The following is an 18,412-nucleotide window of genomic DNA, read 5'->3' as shown; positions in this document are numbered from 1 at the left end:
TACAACAGAGGAGTGGAGTCTTTTATTAATACGTCTTCTTCCAAAGATGATACATAATCACATCCAGAGTTCAACACTTGACGGAGAAATGTTTTTGCATCCACACACACACACACACACACGGATGAATGCATAGACACACGCAAACACAATCTTTTTTTCCTTTCTTTTTTTAATAAATCTCCAGCATTGTAAATAATCACAGGTTTGTTACTGAGGGGCTGTGAAATTATGAAATTATTTAAATGAATGAAAATACACCTAAGCTGCAGGAGGAAATGAAACGAACAGAACCCTTGTGGAATTTTTAAGTATTGTGTGGATTGATTCCACTTTCACTAAAAAGCACGTCCTTATATCACAACATGTCCTTGTATCACACAGGGACATGGGGGAAAAGGGTGAAGTCCAACATAGCGTCATCAGAAAATGGCCAACATAATTCAGTATAGCGGTAAAGGGGATCATGCAATGCAAAACAGTGAATCCTTGTATCGCCTTTTGATCCCACCTCTTTTCACCCACCAAACATGAATTTCTAGCCTGCCTCTACAGTACGTACATCAGTGGTTCCCAAACCCAAAAGAGAAATTAGACGTTTGCCCGGGACCAAAATAATGAAAACAGCAGATCTACAAGCTCACATATCTGCAATTCTCCCTACTTATTTTCATTATTAATTGAAATGATTTGATTTTTTGATTTTATTTATCAAATACTTTTGAAAAATGTTGGAATTGTTTTGAATTGATGAAAAGTTGTGACTTCATTGTTTAAACTTTTTTAATCTTTTGAATTAATAATATAGCTTTTTTAAATGTAGGAAACGACAGAAAAAGGGGGACATTTACTCGCGACCCATAAAAATTGGTCTGCGACCCAAACATGGGTCCCGACCCGCTGTTTGGGAAACAGTGATCTACATTGCACCAAATCACACAGTATATCCCCTGTGACTTCTCCATAATACTTTAGGGGGGGTGGTCATGAAATGTGTGTGGTAAAAACAATTTACCGTCCCCGATATCCATCTCGTTACATTTGAACTAAACCATCTCCTGTTTTAACAACAAATTGCATTTAACAATAAGTACACAAGAGTTAAAAAGAAGCCCTTCTGATTATCGTCCACTTGTCCAGTTAAAAATTCAGTCCACTGTACATTGCAACAGAGTTGGACAGACACAACAAACGCCACACATCTTGATTATTTTCAAAGCAAGACCAAAAATAGATACCGTTGAGTTTCAAACTCGTAAAGCATTTTTAACCCATTAAAACCGGTCATTTTAGATCTTAGCGTTGGGCTATTCAAAAATAGCAGATATACAAGCTCACAGCGCGTCACTTCGTGCCGCGCGGCGAGCTTGAACATCTGCTCTTTTTGAACATTTTGGAAAAAAAATCTTTGAAAGCGTGAGAACTACTGATTTAGAAGGCATCTGTAGAATCGGCCTCAGGTCTTGATGGGCGAAATGCATTTACGGAATAACACTTGTTTTGCGTCCTGCGTTGTATGAGGTTACAGGTCAGTATTGCCGCCCCTGACCCGTTTAATAAAAAGGTCGGACAAAAGAAGCAGAAATGACATGCAATAGAGAAGGCACTACTGATCGAAATGTTAGAATGTCCTCAATTCACCTCCAATAAACTCAATATTTGTATTTTTGTTTTACAAGAAATTGTTGTCATTTGAATTAATCCAGTCATATACTCCCTGATGCTAATAACCTATAGACCAAGATGGCTACATTCGTGTTCTCAGTGTGCTTTAATAAATATGACATTTTAAAATTAAAGTCTTTACGTCATAACCACACTAATAACTATTTTATCAGGTAATCAAGAGTGGGATACCAAAGAAATGTAAACAATGACAAAAATGTATACCATGAGACTTTCACATGCCCATTTGGATAAATTATACAAACATATTTCGGTAATGCATGGTGGTATGTAACAAATGCAATTTCACATGGTAAGCTGCTTGAAGATATGAATAAGTTGTATTTATGTTGGTACTGCTGGTCCACACAGATACTAATATATGGCATGCTAAAATTATTGATTTGTTTTCTTCCTGAATTAATATTTGCTCGGCATCCCAAGACACCAATGAACTTGGTAAAGACAGACTAATAGTTGCGTTCAGAATAAAATGGCAACAACCAAAACAGCAAATAGTCCATCAATCAAATAGATACAATACTGTACATTACACAGAATTCAGGCAATTAAAAAAAAAAGAGAAAATAAATCTTGCCGACATCTAAAACAGGGCTGACATTAAAACACCAGTCTTTGGTTTCTGCAACCAATACCTTTTCATGAATCCACTTTTCCACAGGCGCCTTCAACAAACGGGTAACTAATTCACGATGAAAGACACAACAAGAGAATACGAGGGGGGAAGTTGGGACATAGTGCATCATTTGAAAGAATGAAGAATTTCCTTCCCCAATGTATTCTACAGTAGGATTTAAGGGTGGCAAGAGGCAGAGCACGCTAGTGGTTAGAGAAACTAGCTGGCAAGCTAAAGGTTACAGGTGCAAATCAACATTGCAGAGTCAATACAGCCATTAAACAGCTCTTTATGTCCTCAGACGTATGCACCCCTCTACTGTAAGTCACTCACTAACTAATAATTAAAGCGTAATCCATGCAGAGGGCTCTGCTCTCTGAATCTTTTGCTCCTGAGCATCACGTGGTGTCCCGCTGTACGGGCAGCCGAACAATGTCTCAGTGTTGAAGAATCACAGTTTGCCAAAAATTCTCTGCTCGACTCTTTGTCTCCTTCCTTTATCCGCACAATCACCATTCTTCATCCCTCTCTTCATTTCGGGGCGAAAGGAATAAATCAGAGCTCTGCCCCTGTTTCCTCAAAGCGAGATTCTCACCACGTGCCATTTGTTACAGTGGATGTTGTGATGGCTAGAAGCATGAAGGTGCATTTTTCCCTGTGTCCTCTCGATCAAGTTCCTCTGTGTTATTAGGATGAGCGTGGTTACATGTGATGGTTGACTGGCGTGACGTAATTGCGGGGAAAGGTTCCCATCTGGCCGTGGCACATACCTTTCCACCAGTTGGCATGGGAGTTGTCCAGAACGTGGATGATCTCTCCACGTCTGAAGCCCAGCTCGCCCTCCTCCTGAGGCTCAAAGTCAAACAACGCCTGGACATACAAATGCTGAGGGAAAACACAAGAGAAAATACACGTTAAGACAAAATGAAATACATGTACTGTAGTAGGATTTCACAACTACTGCAGAGAGAGAGAGAATTAGCAGAAAGGTTTTGCACAATGTATTATAGATTTTTTCTTTCACATTAAAAGGGATAGTTCACCCCCAAAATGCCTTTTTTTCTATCGATTTTCACCCCATGGAACTTGAATTAATGGATATCTTTTAGTTTTTGTCACATTCCTAAGCCAATAATTTGATGACCAGCAGCTGTTTCGGTAGGAGATGCAAAGAGTCTCCTTTGTATCTCCTACCGGAACCGCTGCCTACCGGGTCCGCTGGTCATCAAATTATTGGCTTAGGAATGTGACAAAAACAAACCAAAAAATATCCATGAATTCAAGTCTCCATGGGGTAACTAATCGATAGGGGAAAAGTATTTTTTTGGGTGAACTATACCTTTAAGTGGGGTTTAAATTTAGAGGTAAAAAACAATACAGATCAGGTGCAACATTTTATAGCTCTGAAATTGTCGCGAATATATTGATTGTCAACAGTAAAGCTTTTGCATAACTGACTATAGGAGAAGACCTTGATCCAAACAAAAAAATAACTTGCGCACACCGTCTTCTTCATCATTTGAGCTTAAAGGACGACTTCGCCGATTTTCAACCTATCTTCATAAAATTGGTCCTCACTAATACTCATGATAAAATGGTACAATTTCTTTCTACTCGGTCTGTGTCTCAGAGGAGGGCTGTGGACAGTTCAGAGTCCCGTCTACCAGTGACATCATCAATGGGGAATCCAAGCTAATAGAAACTGCAGGCTTTCTACTCCTGGAAAGTTGCAATGCAATAAAAGAAGCCATTGTTCTCGTGTTAATAAAAATCTAAATAAAAAATGTGAAATCTTGTTGGAAAAAAAAATCATGCCTAACGATGATGTCACTGGTAGACGGGTTTCTGGACTGTCCACAGCCCTCCTATGAGACACAGACCGAGTAGAAAAAAATGGTACCATTTTATCATGAGTATTAGTGAGGACCAATTATATGAAGATAGGTTGAAAATCGGTGAAGTCGTCCTTTAATACTCAATACATGCACCATATAGCAGTGGTTCTCAAAGCTTTTAATTTCAATAAACCCCCATAACTCTGAGCGTATACAAATGGAATTCCATTTGTATACGCTCAGAGAGAGTTACAGATATATGTACATATACAGTAGTACATATCCTGATGAAGGTCCTTGCAGGACCTAATGAAGGTCCTAGCATGCTATGTGGTGTAATCACAATTTTTACAACCGTAATGGAAATTTTAATGAAATAGAATGTGTCGTTACTACAATTACATTTTCAATCATCTGCTTTTTCTACAATTACACTTTAAATGTTATGCATTTTCTGTTCACTAAAGAGCCCGGAGAGACATGGAGGCCCCGGTTATGGAAAAAAACACTTTATAGCAATGATTACGATCAGGATATGGAGGTTTAAACTTTTAAAGAGAAACTAAGGGGAGGATTCAGGGTGGATTAACCCATTAAGACCTGAGACGCATCAGACGTGTCATTTTTTAGATTTGAGCTAAAAAGCATTATTTTACACTTTGGCTATTCAAAAATAGCAGATCTACAAGCTCATAGCGCGGCACAGAGTGCCGCGCAACAAGCTTGTAGATCTGCTATTTTTGAAAAATCGTGAAAATGTGTGCAAATCTTTGAATATATATTGTTTTAAAGCGAACATTTTTAACTCAAATCTTTGCTTCTGGGGGTCCCTGGAACAACATATTTTGAGATGGGGGTCCGCGGCCAAATACATATAATTTTGGGGTCCTTGACATTAAAAAGTTTGAGAACCACTGACATAGCAACCTAAGTTTTTTCAATTTTTTTTTTTTTGCAGAATCGGAACCTCAGGCCTTAATGGATTAAGAAAGGTGAAAAGCTCTATGTATAAACAAATTGTGTTGTAACTAACGTGGGGATGCTGAAAGAAATACAGAAAACATTACTTTGATTACTTTTTGACCTATCTGGTCAGACACGCTGTTAAAGCATTCCAAATGTCCCACCAAAAGGTTTACTTGCTGTGGGCAGGCGGCTAAGCCCTGATTTGATGTAACATCATTTGTCCAACAGATGGCAACATAGAGGCCTTTTCAAAGAATGAAAATCCAGATTCTGGGGCTCCTTTTTAAACTATTAAAGTGGATCTGAATTACCCTGATATCTTTTTTTGCAACATTCCTGGATCAGTCTGATCTTCCAGATTTTGTGCTGATTTTGTGTCAGTTATACACTTATTTGAAAACTTAGTTACTTTGTAGATGTTGATTATCATTACAAAACATACACCAACCACTTCAGCCCCATGTATACTTAGGCTATTTGAAAATAGCCGCGTTGTGAGCTTGTAGATCTGCTATTCTCAAAGCATTTTTATACATTTGGAAACTTGTGAAATGGGACATTTTGCATAATGAGTACTTTTTACTCTCAGTACTTGAGTATATTTTAATGCGAATATACGTTTGTACTTTGTACTCGAGTGCATTTTTGAATACCCGGGAATTTGAATTTGTAACAGAGTATTTCTAACATCGCGGTATCGGTACTTTTATACTTTAAAGTACAAAATGCGAGTACTTCTTCCACCACTGTGTCTGTGTTGCTTCGGACCTGCTGCAGCTGGACCTCCTCCATGTCTCGTAGCAGGATGGTCTGGCTGCGGGACACCGAGGAGGTACGGTGGTACTCCACCAGCTCGTTCAGGGAGTTGAACTTCACCACCCACAGGAAGTACTTCCCGGAGCCGTCGCGCAGCACCTTGAAGTGCTGGACGTCGTTGCCGAACCTGGAATGAATGAAACATTGTGAATGAGCCTCTCAAAGCCTGATGATTTTAGTTCAGTTTAGCCCATTAAGACCTGGAACGCATCTGTGTCACTTTTTAGATTTGAGCAAAAAAAAAGCATTATTTTACACTTTGGCTATTCAAAAATAGCAGATCTACAAGCTCATAGCGCGGCACCGAGTGCCGCGCTACGAGCTTGTAGATCTGCTATTTTTGAAAAATCGTGAAAATGTGTGCAAATCTTTGAATATATATGTTTTTAAAACGAACATTTTTGACTCAAATCTTTGCTTCTGGGACCCCCTGGAACAACATATTTTGAGATGGGGGTCCGCGGCCAAATACATATCATTTTGGGGGTCCTTGACATGAAAAAGTTTGAGAACCACTGCTATAGAAACGTACGTTTTTTCAGAAAACTGTTGGGATTTAGGAGACATGTAGAATCGGCTTCAGGTCTTAATGGGTTAGTTCAGGGGTCTTCAACGTTTTTCCGAGAGAGGTATGAAGCAGGGACCCCCCCCCCCCCATTGTATAAAATTGTGTTGCAGATTTCAACTTTTTCATAGCTTGAGACTTATATTTTGGATTCATGTTGATGTGTATTTTCTAGACATTTAACCACTTATAAACTCTCAATACTTAGTAAACTTGACATTTGGCTCTGTACTTTGTGTTGTTGTTTTTTGCCTCTACACCAAATTTCTTCACCAAAAAATAGCACATCTACAAGCTGACAACGCTTCGCAGCGCGACACGTTGTCAGCTTGTAGATCAGCTATTTTTGTTGAATGTTCCCCGCAGAATAGGGATGCTGGGGTTCAAGTGGTTAGTGTAAAAAAAAACTAAAAGAGAGAAAATGATCTATCTCAAATAGATTTGGCGGACCGCCTGTAGTAACTCTGAGGACCCCCTGTTGAGGACCCCTGGTTTAGTTTCTTAGCACATTGTAATATAAATATAGAAACAATACATTTCAAAAGAAAACAAGAGTTATTGTGCAAGAAAAGGAAGAAGCCAGCAGGCTTATTTGAAATCCTTTCCTTAAAAGGAAGAGGTCATTACATAGCATACATTAAAAGTTCAATAAGAACAAGCAGTGCAATAAAGAAAAGAACAAAAGAAGAAAAATAAAGAAAAAAATAAACTAGTCAGCATGAAAAGAATGCTGCCACCATCTGAAAATATGCGTGTTGTGAACCCCCTCAGGGATGCCACTTTGGGAAGCACTGGTTTAGACAGAACTCGTAACCACGAGGAGATTCACTGGGGGGGAAAACAGAAGTGTTACCGCAGGATGTTCTATCTGTCATTCAACAAACTGATGCAGTACAAACATTGATGTTGAACATTGGTAGATCTATGGAGGCCTGGACAAATATTAATCGTTTTATCAGTTACCGGCCGGGCCGGACCCAAAATCTATGCTAATTAGTCGGGCCGGGCCGAGCCTCGCATTCCGTGAAGAAAAAAAAAAGAAATCTATTACCCCCAAAAAATCAATTTCAACTGCCCCAAGCGACCTAACGGTAAGGACGACGGAAATGGCAGTGGATGTATTGGATGCAGCTCAAAGTGAACTTTACTCAGGTATCTAGTTTGTCGCTGTCCAACCTTCCTAGCCTGTGTTATTAAAGAAAAATGTGGCCGTTTTGAATATGTTTTGGCAATTATCTCTGGAACAGAAGGTCCAATCTGATCAGTTCAAAGCTTGTTGGATGTGTGACTTTGAGGACATTATGCACATAATGACACCTTTTAGGGTTTTTTGGTTGCTCGGGCCTAAAAGTATGGTAATTGTTCGGGCCGGCCCAGTAGGGCCGGGCCTTAATTGAGAACTCTAGTTACTCCCAGTGGGGTACAAGAAGTGAAGTTTGTTTCATATTTAAGGCCTCTAGTTTTGAGAGTGGTAACGAAGTGAATGTTTATCGGCAGCATGGCTGATCAGAAGGTTCAGAAGTTTCACACAGCAGTGGAATCGGTACTGGTGTTGATTTCGTCAACTAAAATTATGACGAAAAATATCGTCAACTACCTTTTTTGGACTGACGAAAACGAAATAAAAACTAAGCTACGATGACTAAAACTTAAGACTAAATATATTGACTAGTTTCGTCAAAACTAGACTAAAATGACGAGTGGAGAAGAGATCCGGTAGAACTAAAAGACAATTTCATGTTTGGTTGAGCTCAGGTGTTGCGCTCTGAAAATAGCTACAAGCTGTTGTGAGCTTGTACATCGGCTATTTTCAGCATGCAACCAATTGTATCAAGGCCCGCCAAAATGCATTTTAGTCGACTAAATCAACTGTAGATTTAGTCGACTATCTTATGATATTTAGTCGACTAAAACTAGACAAAAACTAAAACATTTCAGATGACTAAAACAAAATCTAAATTTGCTGTCAAAATCAACACTGATCGGTACAGCTGGCGTTTTCTTTACAAAAAATGAAAGGGATGAGAAGGGACAACCCATGAGAACATCGCCTTTTACTGCATTTTATTTTGCCATTTTATTATCAGTCCCATCCTGTCAGCGTGATTTTCCAAATAAAGGGGAAGAGGGATGTGATATTTGTTTGCCAGTGAGGTCTGTCATCAGTCAAACTTGCACGTTGTCAGCGGAATATTGCTGACACATACCAACAGAGAGCGTTTAGCCTCAGTCACTCACGGTACTGAAGAGTGCAGAACGTCTGCACTGACAGGATATTTCCTTAGCGCCTGTGTGTGGAACCAGTGGTGGAAAGTAACTAAGTACATTTACTCAAGTAATGTACTTAAGAACAATTTTGAGGTATTTGTACTTTACTTGAGTATTTCCAATTTCCAATACTTTTACTTCTACTCCACTGCACCTCAGGGACAAATATTGTGCTTTTACTCCACTACAATTATTTGATAACTTTAGTTACTAGTTAATTTGTGGATCTTGATTATTATTACAAAATATACATTAACCACTTAAGCCCTAATACATTTCGGCTATTTGATGCGATGCGACGCATTTTGAGCTTGTAGATCGGCTATTTTCAAAAGATTTTAATACATTTGAAACCTGGGTAATGGGACATTCTGCATAATGAGTACTTTTACTTTTTGTACTTTAAGTAGATTTTGATGCTTTTACTCAAGTATATTTAGTATTTCTATATTACAGTATTGATACTTTTACTTAAGTAAAAAATGTGAGCACTTTTTCCACCACTGTGTGGAACCCACTCACTCAGAAAGAAACTGTGCTGTGTAGTTATTGGCAGAGTATGCCAGTTTACCTCAAGAGTAGAAAGCTGTAGTGTAGCATCAATCATTTAAGGGCTTTACAAAATTACACCTAAATCATTTTTTAAATGGAAGGTCCATTAAATTATTCCCCAGTCATGCTGACACAGATTGTGGGTTTTCAAGCATTTCCAGTCAGAATACAGGTCACAAGTTCACTGTGGACCTGCATGTTGTCTTGCAGCATTTAAGCATTTAAACCGGTAGTAGCATTTAAACCGGTAGTTCTAAAACGTTTTAATTCAGAAGGACCCCCAGTTCAGTATGCATTTGGCCATTTGTACACTATCAGAGTTACAGACTGGTAATGGTCCATTTGGTTCCTAACTATCAATCATTTAACTGAGGCCCCTTGGAACCCCCTAAAAAGGTCCATTTGGTTCCTAGTCTCGCGTAGCCAGACAACTATTCCACATCAATCTCCGAATGACCGGAAGCATTTGAAAATTGTGGGAGGCAACAGTCTGGCCACGCGAGACTATTTGGTTCCTAACTATCTGCTCACAGGCTGCTCACCAAAACAAAGACGGTTTTAAGGTGTTGAATAGAATATATCTTGTCAATAGAAAAATTCCATTGACCAGATCTGTAGGTGGCGCACTGGAGTAACTAAACAATTTTTCCATCCGGTTTAATATTACATTTTCTGTCCAAAAAGTGGATTTTAGATGGAAGGTGGGGGGCTGATGATAGTCTTCCCACCGAGGAGAGAAGGTTTCCAACACCTTAAAACCGTCTTTGGTTTGGCGAGTAGCGAAATTGTGCTCTTTGTTTTTTACTAAAGTCGAGAGACTGCGCTACCGGCGGAATAGAAAAAATGCCCAAAGAGTTGCATAGCGTTAAGGAGAACTCCTAGCGTTATGGACCAGAGCTAATAATAGGTGAACATTCAGACATAAAGACTTTTAGAGGTTAGGTTTTAGGGGTTAGAGTTAGAACTATGCTTGATTAGATTACGCTTAGTTTCGCACTGGTGTTGTGCACCCAAAAGATAGCAGCTCTACGAGCTCACAACGTGTCGCAGCACGACACGCTGTGAGCTTGTAGATCTACAATTTTTCAGCTTTAAGCTAAACATAATATGGCTAATCGGTTGTTTGAGACGTGACCAGGCTTTTCCCACCTGATCCCAACTTCGCAACGTTTGGCACGGCGACTCGCTCGCCAGTGCCTCTTCGTTGCTCAAGTCCACTAGAGACGGCGTGCCTCCGTCGTTGTAACTGTTTTTTGCCCAACTACTACTGTAGTAGTCTGTTCTCACCAAGTGGGCTGAGTGGTCCGCCTCGCTGGGGGCGACAAAAAATATGCCTAAACCTAAACTTAATCCTGATGAAATAATTTGCGTCACGTATTGGATGATAAATAAAGAGTGCTATGAGAGGGATTCGATCCCGAGGTGCTGCGATTGAAAGACTAATGTTTAACCCATTCAATCCGGGAACGCGTCTGTGTCACTTTAGATTTCTTTGGCTATTCAAAAATAGCAGATCTGCAAGCTCATAGTGCGGCACCGAGTGCAGCGCTATGAGCTTGCAGATCTGCTATTTTCGAAAAATCGTGAACATTTTTGCAAATCTTGGAATATATTTCCATTTCTAAGTGGACATTTGTAACTCAAATCTTTACTTCTAGGGGTCCCCGGAACAACATATTTTACAAATGTTCGCTTAAAAAATTATACATTCAAAGATTTGCACAAATTTTCAAAAACAGCAGCTCATAAGCCGCGCTATATGAGCTTGTAGATCTGCTATTTTTGAATAGCCAAGTATAAAATAATGGTTTAAGTGGTTACACAGACGTGTTCCCGATCTTAATGGCTTAACAGGCAGTTCCGTGTGCATCACATAAGGGGGCGTCGCCAATTGTTACTACGATTGGGAGGGAAAGGCTGAGACCGTTGGCGTCTGAGACCCTGCCTCAGGAATCTCCTGTCACCAAAGCGGGGGCAGCCACAGGATAAATAAATGTTTGTTGTGATACATGATGCTGTTATCAGGCTTGGACTGATGTGTTTTCAAACAGAGATAAGTCCCTGTATTGGGCCAAGGCAGGCAAACCAAGGACCATGCAGGCTATTTAACAGATAAGAATCTGCACAGAGGGAACAGGTCTGTTGAATGCCGTTTATACCAGAGAACCCACAGCGGTCTTTTCTTGATTTATGGCAGCTATCAACTAAACATTAACTGTCTTAGCATGTCAGAACAGTATGTGTTGGCTGACATAAGAGAGAGAGAGAAACTTTAGATATTAAAAGGAAAAAGAAAAGAGGAAAATTTGAGAGAAACCAAGTGCATGTGTGTAATGTGTATACTGTGTATACTGTGTGTGTGTGTGTGTGTGTGTGTGTGTGTGTGTGTGTGTGTGTGTGTGTGTGTGTGTGTGTGTGTGTGTGTGTGTGTGTGTGTGTGTGTGTGTATACTGTGTGTGCGTGTGCGTGTGTGTGTGTGTGTGTGTGTGTGTGTGTGTGTGTGTGTGTGTGGGGGCATGTGTGCATGTGCGTGTGTGTATATTACTATACAGTACTTGTATAGTGGAATTTGAGAAATAGACATTGTGAGGTATTTGGCTTAGAATGAGGAAAGGATTCAGGTTGGGGTTAGGATCTTAGGGTTAGACATTTGGAGGGTAGGTTTAGGGGTTCAGAGTTAGAATTATGCTTGATTATACTATTATATTTCGCGCTGGTGTCGTGCACCGAAAGATTGTGCGACACGTTGTGAGCTTGTAGATCTGCTATTTTGCAGCTTTAGGCTGCTTAACCCATTCAATGAAATGAAAAATCGTGAAGATTTGTGCAAATCTTTGAATATATATCTTTTAAAGTGAAAATTTGTAAAATATTTAGTTCCAGGGACCCCCAGGAGCAAAAAGTAGAGTTACAAATGTTCGCTTTACAAAATGTATATTCAAAGATTTGCTAAAATGTTCACGATATATTTCTTTTTTTGCAGATCTACAAGCTCATAGCATGGCTAGCTCGGAGCTTCTATATCTGCTATTTTTGAATAGCCAAAGAAAGTAATAAGACAGAGATGTGTTCCCGGATTGAATGGGTTATAGTAAAAAGAATGGCATTCATAAAATCGCCATCCTAATATGTTGATGTCGTTGCAAGTATAACAAAACAAACGTGTGTGTGTGTGTGTGTGAGAGTGTGTGTGTGTACACAGTACTGTGTTTGTGTGTGCCCTTCCCCCCCAAGCCTCGTCATGTGATGTGATGACAGAACCTACTTGACAGACAGAGAGAAGTCCCCCGGCGTGCTCTCGCTCTCTCGGATGAGGAAGGCTCCGTCCAGTCTCTGTTTGTTCAGCACCTCCTCAGCCTTGGCCCGCGGGATCTTCCCATGGAACCAGCTGTCGACAGGAGCAACACCAGAAACAACCCACTGTCACTTAGATGCTATTGTGAATGGAAAGCACTTCGGGTCAACTTCTGTTGTTTCTAAATGTGCTATACAAATAAAAGGTGACTTGACTTAGGACATCGTCGCTGTCGCGCGGAAACCTTGTATGTCCCCAAACCGTTTCTTTTCAAGAAATGGAGGCGGGGGGGGGGGGGAGGCCCGGACCGCTGGCCTAGTGTTCCAGGCACCTATAGGCTCCAATGTAGCCTGACAGTGCAATCACAGGTTCGAGTCCTGTTCCTGACGATCTTTTCTGCATGTCGCTCCCCGTCTCTCTCTCTCCCTGTTTCCTGTCTGTCTCTACTGTAAACTATAAATAAATACCAAAAAGCCCCCTCTTTAAAAAATAAAATAAATGGGTGACATAATCTATGTTCCAGTGGATTCAGTGTAGTTATTATTGAGTCACAAGCTCTTGTTTAGCACTTTTCAATTGTTTCACTTTTTTATTGGTTAGATATTTAGAAAACCCACAGACAGACACTTACAACCTGGCCTCCTTATTTTGGGTATGTCATTATAGGCCAAAATTATCATCATTATTATTTCTTTTTTGTTGCCGTTTAAAAAATAGCAAATCTATGAGCTCACTGTGAGGTTGTACATCTGCTATTTTTGCTACATTTGTATGACACTGTTTTACAATTAAGTATAAAATATGCCATTCTTTATGAAAAAAACATAAAAAGGTGAAATATGGACATACAAGGTTTCTGCCCGACAGTGAAGGCATGTAAGACAGTCTGGACGTGACTATTTACTAAGAGCTGCCTTTGAAGGCAAGGTTGACCTACAAATACAGTACAACATTGCTTACAGCATAACAACAGCACAGAGCTATGTTTTTGATGATATTGGGAAAACACTGCTATGGATGAGTGCTACTAAGGCCCAGTGGGATGCAGTGGAAGCTACTGTAAAGTTTAAAACACTGGGGCAGTGATGAATAAACAATAAGAAAATCACCAGCGAATATCGCTTATCAAATCTATTCATATATTTGATGCCTCACTCATACAGGTTGATGCCTTTACTTGTGGTGTAAAATCTACCTTAATAAAAAATCGTTTTAACGTCAAATAATATTCATGACACAAACAGTGTAAGGACCATAAGAAGCGCTTGGAATATAAATGTCATTCAAAGGTATAATGCAGTCAAGTATTGCATACTTTCTTATACTGTACATCCCCACCCAAAAGTGTATTAATTGGCTGGCACTGGCAGCACTTAATATTTCATTAGACTACGCTTTAGTTTACAAGAAATGTCAGAATTATAGAGACTTTTTCTTTTTTACTAACTTAAGTGTGAAGCTTAGAAAAGGTAAGGCAAAGTGGCACAAAAAAAGAAGAAAAAAATCTTCTAGAGCCACAGGTAATGGACAGAGGTTGGCCTATGTGTGTGTGTGTGTGCGTGTGCGTGTGCGTGTGCGTGTGCGTGTGCGCGTGTGCGCGTGTGCGTGTGCGCGCGCGCTGCTTTTGCACTGTAGGTACATCCTAAGTGTCCACAACCTCATATTTTCTAGTTATCTCTGGCACTCTGGGATATTAGATGCACTATACAATATTGCCCCTCTCTAGCAGAATGGATGTGGACGCAGAGAACACCAAGTTCCGATCGTCTCTGGAAGATGTCCAGAGAAAAAGGACATCATCTCTCCAACATTAATTACAGTGGGTCTACTGGCTTAGGGAACGAGGCTGAAGGGAATACTGAGACACACAGCAGACTCAGCAGAAATCATCTCGGCGCCAGATGATGAAGACCTTTCATACAGATAGAGGGCCCCTGAGCAGCACAAGCCAGAGACAAGCGAGACCACAGGGATCTGACACACAGCCCAGACCAACCCAGATCATATCCCCGTTCCAGGCCACACTGTAATAACAAACCATCCTTTATCTTTGCACAAAAAGCTAAATCAACAATGTTGTCAAAGGTCTTATAGTCCAGTGGTCAGATAAATAGTGTCGACTTTGCTCATTTTGTGAGATCTCTATCTACAGTAATATGTTTTGTTGAAATTGTGTTCCATGGGCTTCATTTGAGTATAATGTCACTTGTCCAACTTTTATATGAGGAATTTATGATACATGATAAGTAGAAGGCATCTCTCACACACACACACACACACACACACACACACACACACACACACACACACACACACACACACACACACACACACACACACACACACACACACACACACACACACACACACACACACACACACACACACACACACACACACACACACACACACACACACCTCTTCCATGGTGCAGGGAATCAAATCCCCCAAAGCTCCAATTCTGAATGAAAAAAGTGAATTCCCGCACACACAAAAGATCAACATTTCAGTCACAAGGACCCTTCTCAGGACCCTCAGACTGATCTTAAGAAAGGTCCTAGTGACCGAAATGTCAACCTTTGTCAATAAATCAACGTAGAGCTGATTAGTGTGTGTGTGGGAATTCACTTTTTTTCCTTGGAAATTGACTTATGTATAACATGTACCATTAATTTGTATACATGTCAGCATTATCCTTGATCAGTTTTGACAGTTGCAGTTGATGTCTTACCCACGAGGTTTAACTTCAATGTAGTTCTTAGGGATAAGGCCTTCCTTCCCGTTCTGCTCTGCTTTGTACCAGTTCTGGTCACAATCCTCATTCAGAACCTGGAGAAATGAACAGGAAAACATTTTAGACACTTAGAAAATGACTGCTGGCGTAGCGGTCCGGGCACCTATAGGCAACAATGTAGCCTGACAGTGCGTCGCGGGTTTGAGTCCCGATCCCGACGGCCTTTTCCGCATGTCACTCCCCATCTCTCTCTCCCCATTTCCTGTCAGCTTACTGTCCTATCAATAATAGAGGCATAAAAAGCCAAAAAAACTAAAACCAAAAAAAAAGTTTCAAAATACACACTACAAGCCAATCAATGCTGAGCACATCACCTAGTGCAGTGGTTCTCAACCTTTCCAGCCACGACCCCCTAAAATAATCATATTTAAACTGGGGAACCCACGCCCTGACAAGCACTTCGTAGGAGTTGAGGCATTTAGTTTGACTCGGTTCCACAGATAAATATTGTGAAAATAGCCAATCTATAAGCTCACAACGCCAGCTTGTAGATCAGCAATTTTCAAAATCTTTGCCTTTCTTATATTATTTGACCAATGTTTTTATTAAATTTTTTGGAAGGTATTAAGGTCTTAAAAGTCCTTAAATTGTCTCTACTGTCCCGACCCACAGGTTGAGAACCACTCAACCCCCATGGTGTGTGTGTGTGTGTGTGTGTGTGTGTGTGTGTGTGTGTGTGTGTGTGTGTGTGTGTGTGTGTGTGTGTGTGTGTGTCTGCCTATAGTGTACAGTATGTACTATGTCGTATACTATACAGAGCCTATTCTGCCAGACTCCCACAGTCCCCAGTCGACCTCCACTGATATCCCATCTGTCCTTGTCACCAAGCATCAGTAGTGTCACTGATGCCCTCTCAGCAGGACAAGGACTCTCACATACTGTACTGTGCTGACGCAACACCAAAACATGCTATATAAACACAATAAACACCCTTATACTGGTGGCTTATATATGCGTGGCTTTTATGTGTGATTCAGAGTCCAGAACCGGCACAGACACTACCTCACTAGGGCTGTCACCATTACAAATGTAAGTTGACGATTAATTGTCACTTAATTTAGCGTCAATAGTCATTTAATTGAGTGTTTGGCATTGAACATGGGAACATATGAAGCCTTTCAGGGCAGATATGACAAATAACTGATATATACAATGAAATTATTGACATATTTAATAATTTGTAAAAATGTAAAAATAGCTGATCTATAAGCTTACAACGCGTCATGAAGTAACACGTAACAAGCTTGTCACGAAGTGACGTGTTAGTTGTAAGCTTGTAGATCTGCTAATTTTAATATTTGAAAATGTGTGAAAAATATTAAACATAGAACGTGGGATTGGTATAATTGGTGATTATACCAATCAACAGGCATAATCACAACCACCCAATCACTACACACCCCTCAACTAGATAACAGTCCAACTGTATTCTCAGCAGAAAATATACAATACAGCATCATCAAAAGAAATTAGAATATTGTGGAGGAAAATTAATTGTTTTTTTCCATAATATAATTTTTAAAAAGTGAAACTTTCATATATTCTAGATTCATTGCACATAAAGTGAAATATTTCAAACTGATTTTTTTTTAATCTTGTATACACTAGTACTGTATGACGTTTTCCACTATATTTTTAGATGATCATCCTGTACATAGGTTACCAAACGTATAACATCTTCTAGCCATAACCCATTGTCAAAACCAGGTGACATGTACTGTAGACATCACTATACAATTTCCGAGAAATGGGGAGACATTAAATTAAAGTCTTCATTTAGCCGATTATCTATCTTTTCAGAAACCATTTTTCATGTCTTCTATAGACATCGTCACACTTTCAATGCTTTGAAAGTGTCATAGTGTCAGAACAGGAGCTCCTTCCTCTCACATTCTGATATCAGCGCAGCAGTTGACAAAGCCGATCAATGATGCATGATAAAACTGCACACAATGTTAAAAATGACATGTATGATACTGTAATGTATCATTTATCATGTGTTCTCACTGAAGAATGGAATTTCCATGCAGCAGAGGCACTGATATCATGGCAACAGTGAAAGAAATGAAAGTCATCATTAATAATGCACTAAATATCAAAGAGAACCGTTGAAACTCTGAAGGTGGTAGAAATGTAAAGCAATAGGCTAAGGATTATGTATTGTGAAACTTTATGGAATATATGTAGAAACGTCTCTTCAAATTGCTGATGCGGAAAATCAGATCTTATGCAGCCTACACAATAAAATCCTCAGTGTCGGTTTATGCATTTGTAACTCCTAGTGTACGAATGAAACCAAATGGACCCTTAACCCACTAAAACCGGGAACACATCTGTGTAACCACTTAAACCATTATTTTATACTTTGGCTATTCAAAAATAGCAGATATACAAGCTCATAGCACGGTACCTAGTGCCGCTTGTAGCTCTGCAATTTATTTTTAAATCGTGAAAATGTGTGCAAATCTTTGAATATACAATACATATTTTTGAAAGCAATTTTTTTTTACTCAAATCTTTGCTTCTGGGGGGTCCCTGGAACAATTTTTTTTCAGATGGGGGGTGCGGTCGGCGGCCAGATACAAATCATTTAGGAGGTCCTTGACATGAAAAGGTTTGAGAACTACCGATATAGAAACATAGGTTTTTCAGAAAACTGTTAGGATTTAGAAGACATTTGCAGAATCCCTGAAGAAGCAAAGATTTGAGTTGTTCGCTTTAAAATATATATATTTTCAAAGATTATTTTTTTTGCAGATATACAAGCTCATAGCGTGGCACTCGGTGCCACACTATGAGCTTGTATATCTGCTATTTTTTTAATAGCAAAAGAAATCTAAAAATGACAGATGCGTTCCCGGTCTTAATGGATTAAGGGGCCCCATTGGCTACATTTGTACACTTTAAGAGTTAAATTAATAACAGAGGTTTTTTTACTGTATATGGGCAGGCACACGCACATACTGTAAATAAAAAACATGACATGGATGAACCTGGGACGTATCGTCAGTGTTGTAGC

The 18,412-nt window shown here is 39.8% G+C and overlaps 1 protein-coding gene across 2 annotated transcripts in view; it reads right to left on the bottom strand.

Annotated features, from left to right (window-relative positions):
- Window positions 1-18,412, bottom strand: part of LOC308097550 (growth factor receptor-bound protein 2-like) — a 35,457-nt gene continuing 17,045 nt past the window's right edge. Inside the window, exons 2-5 of one of the 2 annotated variants that reach the window (XM_080445385.1) lie at window positions 15,331-15,428; window positions 12,570-12,692; window positions 5,839-6,046; window positions 1-3,187 (exon numbers count right to left, since the gene is read on the bottom strand). In XM_080445385.1, coding sequence (XP_080301511.1) covers window positions 3,005-3,187; window positions 5,839-6,046; window positions 12,570-12,692; window positions 15,331-15,428 — 612 coding nt within the window. In that variant the 3' untranslated portion in view covers window positions 1-3,004. The remainder of the gene's footprint in view (window positions 3,188-5,838; window positions 6,047-12,569; window positions 12,693-15,330; window positions 15,429-18,412) is intronic. The other variant, XM_080445386.1, reaches the window with a different exon arrangement.

This window comes from Gymnoscopelus braueri (genome assembly GCF_963280865.1).
Source record: "Gymnoscopelus braueri genome assembly, chromosome: 2".
NCBI classification, from domain to species: Eukaryota; Metazoa; Chordata; class Actinopteri; order Myctophiformes; family Myctophidae; genus Gymnoscopelus; species Gymnoscopelus braueri.
This window is presented reverse-complemented; position numbering and strand designations above follow the sequence as displayed.